A 10,964-nucleotide genomic window follows, 5' to 3' on the forward strand; every position below is an offset into this window, starting at 1 on the left:
TCTCTGAGCGCTTGAAGAGCCAGCACCAAGAGAAGACCCTGCTTCTGCGAGGAGCTGCCTTAGCAAGTTTATTTACAATTCACAAAATACAGGTGTCGCTCTCAAACAGTGTTCAAGCATTGCACATTAGTGTCGTCATCTGACAAACCACCAGTTCCTCTCCTGTTTCTCTCTCTATTGCTCTCAGTCTTTGGTTTTCCATTTTCCTTTGTTGCTACGTTCCAAGTGAGGATTGTGGGCGCTTTCTACAAAAACCTGAATTTTTACAGCGCGTTCTTGATAAAACTTGTACAGTTTCATATTTGTATAATTCATCATACAGGTTATCTTCAAAACTTAGCTGGTTAGAGATTTTGGGTTTATATATATATATATATGTATGATGTACAATTTCATCCTGTTTTATGGCTTCAAAACACAATATTACATCTCTATCTGAGGATCTCTTTGTAGTAGTTGTGCGTTGGATATATGGCGGCTAACTGAAGGCATGTGTAGAAGTAATGTTACTTTTTCTCTGCACTTGTTTTAATGTTAAAGTTACTTGTTTGTCCTAACGATGATAAAGAAGTTGCTACTAAGTGCTAGGATGATGTGCGGTTTAAAAAAACAAACAAAATAAAATTACACAAAAAAAAGTGATTGTCTACGGTGAATACTCTTGTCTGTTTTGTTCTGTCTTGTTCCAAAACTCCACATATGCACTATGGAGAAAAATCCTTAGTTTATAAACACTTTTCTTTATGAAATATGAAAAGTTACAGTTTATAGGAGTTTTTACATTTTATTAACCAAGGACTCCGATTGTTAAAAAGATGTAGCATTATTTTTCCGAGAGTGAATATTTCAGATGCAGTATGTGGCATCTTCCACATGATGGATATGTTGTTTTAGAACAAACATCTAATTTAAAATTTACCACAATGAGTCTACAAGCCTATCAGTAATATCTATGCCACTCTAATGGCACCGTCCGGAGATGATCTGCAGCCTTCAGGTGTGCGTGGATTTGACAGCACTTAGTGCAAAGACACTTAAGTGACAACATGAAACTGTTAAAGCAGTAACTTTTTTCATATTGTTCTTCAAAGAAATCTTACTGTGGTCTGATGCTAACCCAGAAAAAAAAAAAAAAAAAAAAAAAAGCTGAGTTATTTTTACCCAACTTTGCTTTGGTGGATAGCTCAGTTAGGCTGTGCTGAGATCAAATCTGGTCAGTCACCGCTGAGCTCTATGAATTTCCACTCATCCAGTCACTGTAACACACACACACACACACACACACACACACACACACACACACACACACACACACACACACACACACACACACACACACACACACACACACACACACACACACACACACACACTCACTCACGACTCAAGTGTTGAATCCTTGAGTATTTTCAATCCAAAATTAATTCTTTCTTAACAAAATTAATTAATGTGTCACCCATATGACACAAGATTTTGAGTAATTTCATGTAATTCCTTGTTTCATTTAAAACACACTGTCTTTAATATTTTTTTGTTCCTTCCTCTGAATACCTGTGCTGGTGTACAGTAACACTCAGACTACTTTGATATTGCTGATTCTGTAACCGCCACTTGTTTTTCCATTGTTTAGTGTAGCAGTTGAGCTGTGCGCCCCCCTGTGGTCAGAAGTTAATATGGTAGTAATACTTTCCAGAAGTACATGTGCAGTTAAGAGAGGGTTATTAACCCAGTTTACAGTGCAGTTCTTAAGTACGTGGATAGGGATACAGTTTTGTTTTGGCTCTGTGCTCAAACACACTGGACTGTAACTATTAGGTTAGAGTGCTGACTTTCAACTTTAAAAGGTATTTGAGCATTTTCCCATCAGTGTAGGACTTCTAGCCCTTCTTATCCTTTTGGGGGGTATGTATAAAGAATGCTACAATTTCTACACAGTTCATTGGAAGTGAATGTAAACACCCTTAAATTAAAGCTCAAAGTCAGCACTTTAACCTCAGAGTCATTTTTTTTTAATTCAATGTACTTGAGTTCGGGGCCTAAACAAAAGTGTCTAAACACTAACAAACTGCACTGTAGGTGGTTGAGCGGAAGTGAGCATTTCTTTGTTAAAATGGCCAAAATCAACATTACTTTTACTATGCATTACCCTCCATAAATAATTTACTTTTTGAAAGCTAATACAGGGAGTTTGTCAAGGTGAACAAAAAAAAATAAAAATAGTTAAACCATCAGAATTTAGTTGGGCTAAACCAGGACTTCCTGTCTGCAATTTCAAGGCCCTTTTCTTACAGATGGGTAGTGATGGACATTTTGTCAACCCAACATCTAATAATGGAGTATTCAAGACAAGCTGTCTCCTAACAGTTGTATGTGTCCTCACCTGCTATGAACTAGATCAGACCAAGCTTAAAAGGAGCAGTGTGTAGGATTTAGTGGCATCTAACGATGAACCTGCAGTTTGCAACCATTTGAATACCGCTCGCCTCACCCTCCCGTTCCAAGCATGTAGGAGAAATTACGGTGGCCGCAAAAAACGCGAACGGCCCGACCTAGAGCCAGTGTTTCGTTTGTCCATTCTGGGCTACTGTAGAAACATGGCGGGGCAACATGGCGGACTCCATGGAATGGGACCCGCTTCCTCTGTGGATATAAAGGGCTTATTCTAAGGTAATGAAAACACAATAATTCTTCTTTTCAGGTGATTATACACTAATGAAAACATACTTATTATCGCCATATTCTGCAAATAGAGCCCCCTAAATCTTACACACTGAATCTTCAACTGATCTCTGTAAACAAAATTAAAGTTTACTTTTTGTTCAAAGAATCTAAAATTCTAGAGCTTTTCAAACCTTCAGATGTTTAGAAATCAATACCGATAACAGTGATCGGTACGGTGCAATAAACCTTTGTGTTGCTGATACCCAATCCCACTGCCAGGTGTTTATTTGTCTCCGTCACGATCTCCACGCAGCCGTCTCTCATGGTGGCGCTTGGTGATGATGTATTTGAAGAACTCATAGACGGACCAGCTGATGGCCGTGGAGGGCATCTGGTAGATGATCCGGGCTTGGACACCTTTGAAGAAGGCCGGCACGCCTCCCATCCTGTACACTGTCCGAAAAGCCTCGCCCAGACCGGAGATGTGGCGGCTGCCGGGGGCTGAGGCAGTGGCTGCTCCAACCGCTCCAGCTGCTGTCGCAGCCTCGGCCTGAATCACGTGTATGGCCTGAGCCTCCTGTGTGTTGAGGAGGGTCTTGCAGACATCGAGGGGAGTGGTGACAGCGGCGGCCAGGGCTCCAGCCAGCGCGCCGGACACAACGTGAGAGGAAGGGTTGTACTGTCTGTGGGGGTTGAGGAGCTCCTGGAGGTACTCGTAGGCCATGAAGTGGAGCGCCTGGAAGGGCACGTTCATGGTCAGCTGAGTGGTGTAGCTGCGGTAGAAAGCGGCCGGGCCCTCGTGCCTCAACAAAGACCCCATACAGTCAAGCACGCCGCGGTAAGGTGAGTTGAACATCTGCATTCGCTGTTTCACAACTGAAGGAGAAAAAGAGGGGAAGGAGAGGAATTTATGAAGGAAAATTATATTTAACATGTTTCCACAGTCAGACATGGAACTGAAAACAAGAACTGGGAGGATAACAGGAACACGAAAGAGGAAGGAGTATAACCAAACTTTCTGTCTTAAAAACACTTTGTTTTCTTAAAACAATCAGTGGCAACAATTATTAACTTAAACAAAAAAAGAGACAGAAAACAGTCTGTAAATCTTAATTATGATTATTAACACAATGAATACTAAACTTAACTATTTTAGAAATACATATTTAGAAATACACATTTCAAAGTAATTATGTCACTCATAGACTGATATTTTAGTTGCAGTAATGTTTGGGCTTCCAGGTCAAAGCTCTCCAGTAACACTGGAGCTCCACCAAGTGTCCTGATGGTAGAATAGCACCATCAGGGGATTTTCTGTAATGGTCTTTGAAGGAGGTTGAGTGCTTCTATAAATAACCCCACAGTAAATCTTCAACTGTGCAGAATGTATCGCACGTGTGTAAGTAGGTGGGTGCGCGACTCAGGTGAGCTCACATAAGCAGAGAAGAGGAAGTTTTACCTTCGGCTGGGTTCATGATGGCATCGTGCAGCACTGTGGCCATGCAGCCCGCCACTCCTGCAGAACAGAGAAAACAGCGAAGAGGAAGTTAAAGCCTCAACCACAAGGAGAAGTTTCCTCCCTCAACCATTATCACCAAACTGACACTTAGTAAAAAAGTTACAGTAAATTTGAGCCTTGTGAATAAAAAGTAAAATTTTCATTAAAAGGTCTGTGTGTCTGTTGGTAGGCATCTTACCATTAGCAAAGTGGCTGTTGGCTCCAGGGTGAATGGCGTCACTTAGCGAAAACTTGATCTTCTCGTAGCAGGCAAAGTAGAGAGCGTGGGCAGGCCCCGCACCCACCGCCAGCACATTCACGCCTCTGATTGGCCGCCACACACCCTCAGTCCGCACGATCTGCCGCAGGGCGTCCATCACGTTCCTGTAACGCGCTCCTGGCTCGGGGTGGAGGCTCTGCATGCGAGTCTGGGGTTGAGAGGAACAAACACAGACACATGCATTAAAACACATTAATAAAAGATATTAATCCAAATTACTTTCATAGATAGTCACCAGGGTTTGCAGTCATAATTCCAAACTGTACATAACTAGTGAATTCTTTTTTTTACAGGTATCTGATGTTCTTACAAAGAAAAACTTGAAATGAGAACAGAACAATTTGCATTTCCTGCATCATCGAAACACGCAGGCAAAAAGTTTGAGTTTAAAGGTCAGGGTGTCAACTGTCCTGATAATAATACTACTACTACTATATAAATAAAACAACCAGATGATTGATCTTGTAAGAGCGAGGTACAAAAAAAACAGAAGACAAAGACAAGAAAAGATCTATTGAGAGAAATACAAAAGGTTTTTTATACAGTGTTGGAACACAAGCAGAATTTTTAAATTAAACACTAACCAGTTTTAATAACAAGATATTGGGAGATAAAGATAAAAAAATTTGATAAATTTGACTGGTGTACTTCTGCACACTTGCAGATCTTAAAGAAAAGGTGTGTAGGAAAGCCATCATGACATGAAAGGGTGTGCATTTTGTGTGTGTGTGTGTGTGTGTGTGTGTGTGTGTGTGTGTGTGTTCATGTCACCAACTTACACCAGCCCATATTCATTTAAAGTGTATATGACTGTGCCTCGACTTCAAACTCAGACTGAAACCACATTCAACTCGCTAACCACGAATGAAGACTGAGTGCTGCAGCCAGGAAGTGGTACTGCAGCCAGGAAGTGGTACTGCAGCCAGGAAGTGGTACTGCAGCCAGGAAGTGGTACTGCAGCCAGGAAGTGGTACTGCAGCCAGGAAGTGGTACTGCAGCCAGGAAGTGGTACTGCAGCCAGGAAGTGGTGAAAATTAAAACACTCAGCCTACCACATGCATTGCTCATTGCTCAGATAAGCAGTACTGTTTGCACGGTTGCTGTTTGTGTGCATTGGTCAATAAAAAGACAGAATACCAGAGCAATGAAAATTCCAAAGCTCCAGACCAAAATGGTGCAATCCTCAAATTTTTCATCACATGCAATAAGTGAATTTACCCTGCCTACACCCTCCCCTCAGGGCTAAATATTACAGCAGGGGAGGGAGCGCGGCTGCCTCCTGGAGGCCTACATGGACATTCCCGCTCCATGCTTCTGGGAAATGGTAACTCACATGGAATGTGCTCAGTCATCCACAGTGTATTCAAGTTTTGTGGGTTGTTTTTTTCTTTTGTTAGTTTTTGGAGCGCCAAGTGACGAGGCCCAAGACTGAGAGAGCCAGACAGTATTACCAAAAACAGTATCAGGTGTCAGTGAACAATATACAATACACGGGGCTTTGTGTTAATGTCACTTTCTCATGTGGTACAACCCCCTTTATCCCAACAGAGTGGCTAAATGCTCTGCTCTGAATGTAGAGAACTACAATACTGGGAGGAAAATGAATAAAGCAAAGGCAACAGAAACAACCCATGTGATGTACCAGACAGTCACTGAGTATCTTGACATGTACCTTATTTGGACTCCGGGGAAGTACAGTGGTAATGCAAACAAGACAACTGGTGCTATTTTAACACTTTGTCAAGAAATAAAAATCACGAGCTCAGTCATACAAACAACAGCTAAAAGGCAATCAAGATGGAATCACTGACTCACTTATTTGACATATAGTGTTATGTATTACTAATTGCTAAGAGGAAGTGAAGGAGGGCATGTTAAATATATGTAGCACTTGACAATTTAACTACAACATCTGAAAGACACTATGGTAGCTACACGCCAAGGATTTTTGCGCCTTCAAAATGTACTATGCATTGTCAACTTGTTATCGTGTTGTGTACAAATATTTCTGTTACGGCCCTCCTGCACGTTGGAAGTTTGCCTTGTCCTCTGAGACTAAAACAATGACCTCTGAGGGACTATTTTTCAATCCGGCAGCTCCAACTGGCTCCAACCTTTCTTAGTAACAAATGGTCCTTGATTCGATTGGATGATAAAGTAGTAATACTGTGAACATCTACTATCCACACAGCCTGGAGAGACATGTCTCTGCAGTCAAGTTGGTATCGTAAACCTAGTAAGTGAAATGACAGATTTCGTTCCTTGGGTCATTGGCATTGCAAGGACAGTACGAATGTTTTATTTTTATCTTTGTGCCACATGTCTTATTCATCCTTCTCGTTAATATTATTCCTGTTGGTGTCTCACCAGTCGCTGTAGGTGGACATAACAGGATTGTTTTCCTTTAATTGGAAGACAACATGGTTCCCTTTATTTTTGTGCAGTATGAGAAAATAATTTCCGCATAGCAAGATAATCAATCACAATATACAAAACAATATACAACATTTTTTTCATTAATTTGTTTTCCACAGATGATTTTTTTAGCCCAAGTTTTGTATTTGTGCCCCACTGCATTGTGCTTTGCTAACTGTCAGACTGTTACAGGAAGCCACACACAAGGAGGTAAATCTCTGACAAACAAACGTAATTTACGGATGCCATTATCACATCGATTTCCTCATATTTACTGTGTCGTTGTTAGCAGGGAAAGCAATTCATTTCCTGCTTAGTTTGAAACAATTAAATCTGTATTTTAAAAATTATTTGTGACGAAGTAGTGTAGTCACATACTTGTTTTTTTCCCCCTATCGAGTAATGTTTGGCAGAGCAGTGTTTAGTAAGCGCTACACCACACCTGGTGCTAATCAGTCATGGATACAAACACAGGTGACACTACTCAAGACATCTTGTCGCAATGTGTTAAAAGTTTGGTTTTTAATGTTAAGAGTTTTTAATGTTTAATGTCAAGCACCACTACCCTAGAAGAGGCTATATAGCCTATATATATTTAGGTGTGTTATGCTAGCATAAACACCCAAATCTCCAAATGAACTGTCGGCAGTCAGGTTGCATTGTAGGTGATGTAGGTAACCAGGTTTTGACAAGGAAACAGAATGTGTGGAATAAAAAAAAAGACGATCTTTTTGGTTCTGGTGCATCAGTTATGAGCCTTTTTTTTTTTTTTTTAAATGTCCATCGTAAGTAGTTAAACAGGTTGAAGTTGTCTCTGTAGTGATGGAGTGTATTCAGGGTGCGGTCAGTATACTTTAACATAGCTGTTGGATTTGGTCAGATGTGCAGCAGAATTGAAAGTTACAACCAGAAGAAATCAGGAAAACAATACTTAAGCGCTTGGTTTTAAGTTACTCTTTAAAGACCTTCTAGCAATGAGGAAACAGAGTCTGAAATTAGTGGAAAGAATGAACTAGTAGATAAAGATGTTGGCCGACTTGTTGTGACAGTAACAGGAAACTAAGATTGTGAAAACAGAGAATTGTCGGGATAGAGGAAGTTGTCCACAAAACATTACTGTAATAAAAAACCAAACTGACTTCCTTGAGCTAAAGGATTTTCGGCCACAAAAATGCGTAACACAGTTCCTCCTTCTACCTCGACTTTAAGGCTGAAACAGGCAGCCTCAGTCTGGACTGATGGGGGAACAGAAAAGTTAAAAAAAAATGTAAAAAAGACCATTGCAAATCTTTCACCTCTTCATTTAAGTTACAATCACACCTACAGTTTACTTTAAATGGCATTTCTTCATTTTTGCACCAAATCAATTCTCGTTCACGGTGGACACCAGGGAGAAAGAAAACTCAACCATGAAGGTTTTTGTTGGACGGCGATTTCAGGAACTTAACAGTCTGGAAAAACAGCACTAATGTCCTAACATAATGAATTACCAGTTGTAGATAAAGACTAATTTGCATTTAGTCTTGATGTCAAGTTAGGGTTCATCATTTTGACAATCATTTTGTATAATACTAATGCATGGGTCCTTGGTGAAAAATGGGTTACAGTGTCAGTCCACCAGCTTTTGGCAAGACTCTGGCGTTGAGGTATATTTTAGGATCACAGAGCCGAATCAACACGAAGGTCAGTGAGGAGAGTTAACTTGCCAAATACGGAATGAGTGAGTCCGAGTGAGCGGCTAGTTTGGTCCGCTCATGTTCAGGCCCAATAAATGGTTCCTCATTTGACAGAGAGAATCTGTGTTGCAATTCCAAACTAAAAACTAATACTGTACAGTCTGTGCTATTATGCTTATCTTTATAGTCTAATGTTTTCACAATTATGTACCGGAAATGAATGTTCTTTTCTATTTTGTACAACAGGAAATAATAAACCAATAGATGTAAACAAAACTTTTTCCCGCAAGTTTTTTCCCCCCCCCTAAGGATGTTCCTGTTCTCACTACTGTCCACATTTGGTTTTAATTCCGTCCACTTGTATGTAACGCCCCAATTTCTGTTGTGTACTGTATTGCGGGGCAATAGTGTCCATCAACAACATGCTCTAAGTGAATTTAGTATGCATAACAACATCTTTGAATGCACTTAATTGTGTCACTTTTCCAGTTTAAGGAAGCCACATCCTCTTCCTTAGAAAGAGGAGGTAATGTGTAACTTGTGAAAGTCATGAGCGCAGAGAGGTTAAGGTCAAATTTCAGAGATCTGTTCCAGAGGGAGGGACCCCACGACACAGCTGTTGTATAACAGTTCCCTTCACAAAAAAGAGTAGTTATGTAGTAAAACACCTACGACTTCAAAGCACTCTTAATGCAGGAAAACTCAAATTAACACGCCACTGTTGGTATGAAGTTTAGTTTTTACCTTAACATGGATTGATGTGGTTGTGTAATCAGACTAACTACTCAGTTATGTCTATCTATATTGGTTTACAGTAAATACATATAGCCTACGTAAAGACTGTGACCGTTGGTCTAGTGACTGATGACCCATCTGTGTTAATCATTTACAAATACTATCTCTTCATAATTAACTTTCCACATGACCTCCTCAGACAGTTTTTGCCACATTAAATCCTCAGTGATGTCTTCAAACAGACCTCCGACTAACAATGCAAATGAGCTACAAAACAAGTATCTATCTTCCAATTATTTCGGTACATTGGACCTCTGACAATCCTCTTCTTCCATAAGCGAATGCTTAATTCTTGGTAATATTATTGAACGACATAGCAATGACAATATCCCTGTCAAACTTGAACTTGATACGTGGCTATATCGAATTTATTTAGAACTGTGAAAAATGGTTGAGTTACATAATGTGTCGTGGCGACAATGGAAAAGGAGAGAAATGTCAGTCAGAGGGATGTTAGCCAGAAAGGACAATTGATGCTTTAGCTAACGCTAGTAGGCTAGTGTATGTAGCGTGCTAGCTAAATGAGAGGAGACGCAACTGTCAAACCTAACAGTTTGATATAGCACAAACATCTGCCTAAATGAAAGCTGAACTAAATTAAACATACCCGCTCGTGTTTAGATTTTCAATGAGACCATTTCGTGTTGCGTTATTTTTTGTTTAGATAACGTTAGTTGGTTAGCTGACCTCTGGTAGCAAGACCCCTGAGAGATTGTAACCTAACGTTAATCGAGCTCAGGCTTGTATTGAGGCCTACGTTGGATCGATGTTTGTGCAACCAGTGGCTGCGTTCAGTGTAACATAAACGGGGCCTGAAAGTGTCAAAATAAGCGGTGTGTTGTATATATTTGCTCTGATACCTTGACACAGTCGATGGGATACATGAGGCAGTGCTCCATGATTCCAGCCACGGATCCTGCCAGCATGTGTGTGCTGGTGGCTACTCCCTGAGGCAGCCCTTCATAGTCTATTTCTGGCTCGACGGAGGTCGAGGTCTCCGGAGTCGCTCGATGCAACACCGGGGTAAAGTCCTGTTCCCCTGCCATTCTCGGTGAAAGAGACCCGACAAATCCCCCTGTGGCGTCCAGGAGCCTGCCGCCCAGCCATCGAAACTCTGCCCCGGCTGCAGCGCTTGTGATGCGGCTGTCGACGCCCGGTGTTTCCACGGACGTTCGCCGGGACACGAAACCGTCCGCTTCCATTCAAGTGAGAAAGAGTTTAGTCCGTTAAGTGTGTACACCGCCTGTTGGTGTAGTCGTCCCGGCAGTTTAGTGTCCCAGCCGGAAAAGCCTTGGCGGGTCGCTGCTACTGCGTGATAGGCAGCTGTGGCGAGTCCGGGAACCGGGAGTACAGGCGGGTGGGACCTTGTTGGGTTTGTCAGTGAGTCACGCTAGAAGCTGAAGCTGATTCGACAGATTAACTGTCAGTCACCAACAGTCCCTTCAATTGGTCAATTCTGTCTTAAAATGAGGCGGGCCGGTGAAGTGGGCGGAGGTTCAGCGTCAGTGGGTGTTGACGATTTTGTAACATCAGGAAGTCACTATGTACAGGAAGTGTTTTAAAAAAATAATTACAAAAAAAATAAAAAAATAAAAAATAGGTGTTTTAAACAGGACGTCCCGAGTTGGAATTGTAACCA

At 41.3% G+C, this 10,964-nt stretch overlaps 1 protein-coding gene across 1 annotated transcript; it reads right to left on the minus strand.

Moving 5' to 3' along the window:
* Positions 1–10,730, minus strand: LOC122873533 (mitoferrin-2-like). The gene is made up of 4 exons (XM_044190331.1): positions 10,186–10,730; positions 4,359–4,587; positions 4,121–4,177; positions 1–3,537 (listed from the first exon to the last, which is right to left on the minus strand). The coding sequence occupies exons 1-4, from the start codon at positions 10,525–10,527 to the stop codon at positions 2,945–2,947; spliced, it is 1,221 nt and encodes a 406-aa protein (XP_044046266.1). The 5' UTR covers positions 10,528–10,730; the 3' UTR covers positions 1–2,944.
* Positions 10,731–10,964: the final 234 nt, after the last annotated feature.

The sequence above is a fragment of the Siniperca chuatsi genome, linkage group LG3 (genome assembly GCF_020085105.1).
Source record: "Siniperca chuatsi isolate FFG_IHB_CAS linkage group LG3, ASM2008510v1, whole genome shotgun sequence".
Classification (NCBI taxonomy): Eukaryota; Metazoa; Chordata; class Actinopteri; order Centrarchiformes; family Sinipercidae; genus Siniperca; species Siniperca chuatsi.

Excerpts from the sequence above, each read along its gene's own strand:
- LOC122873533 (XM_044190331.1), bottom strand. The coding sequence starts at position 10,527 with ATGGAAGCGGACGGTTTCGTGTCCCGGCGAACGTCCGTGGAAACACCG. Across the intron at positions 4,588-10,185 it reads ATCCCATCGACTGTGTCAAG|ACTCGCATGCAGAGCCTCCA; the intron begins GTATCAGAGCAA and ends TCTCAACCCCAG. Across the intron at positions 3,538-4,120 it reads CATCATGAACCCAGCCGAAG|TTGTGAAACAGCGAATGCAG; the intron begins GTAAAACTTCCT and ends TTTCTCCTTCAG.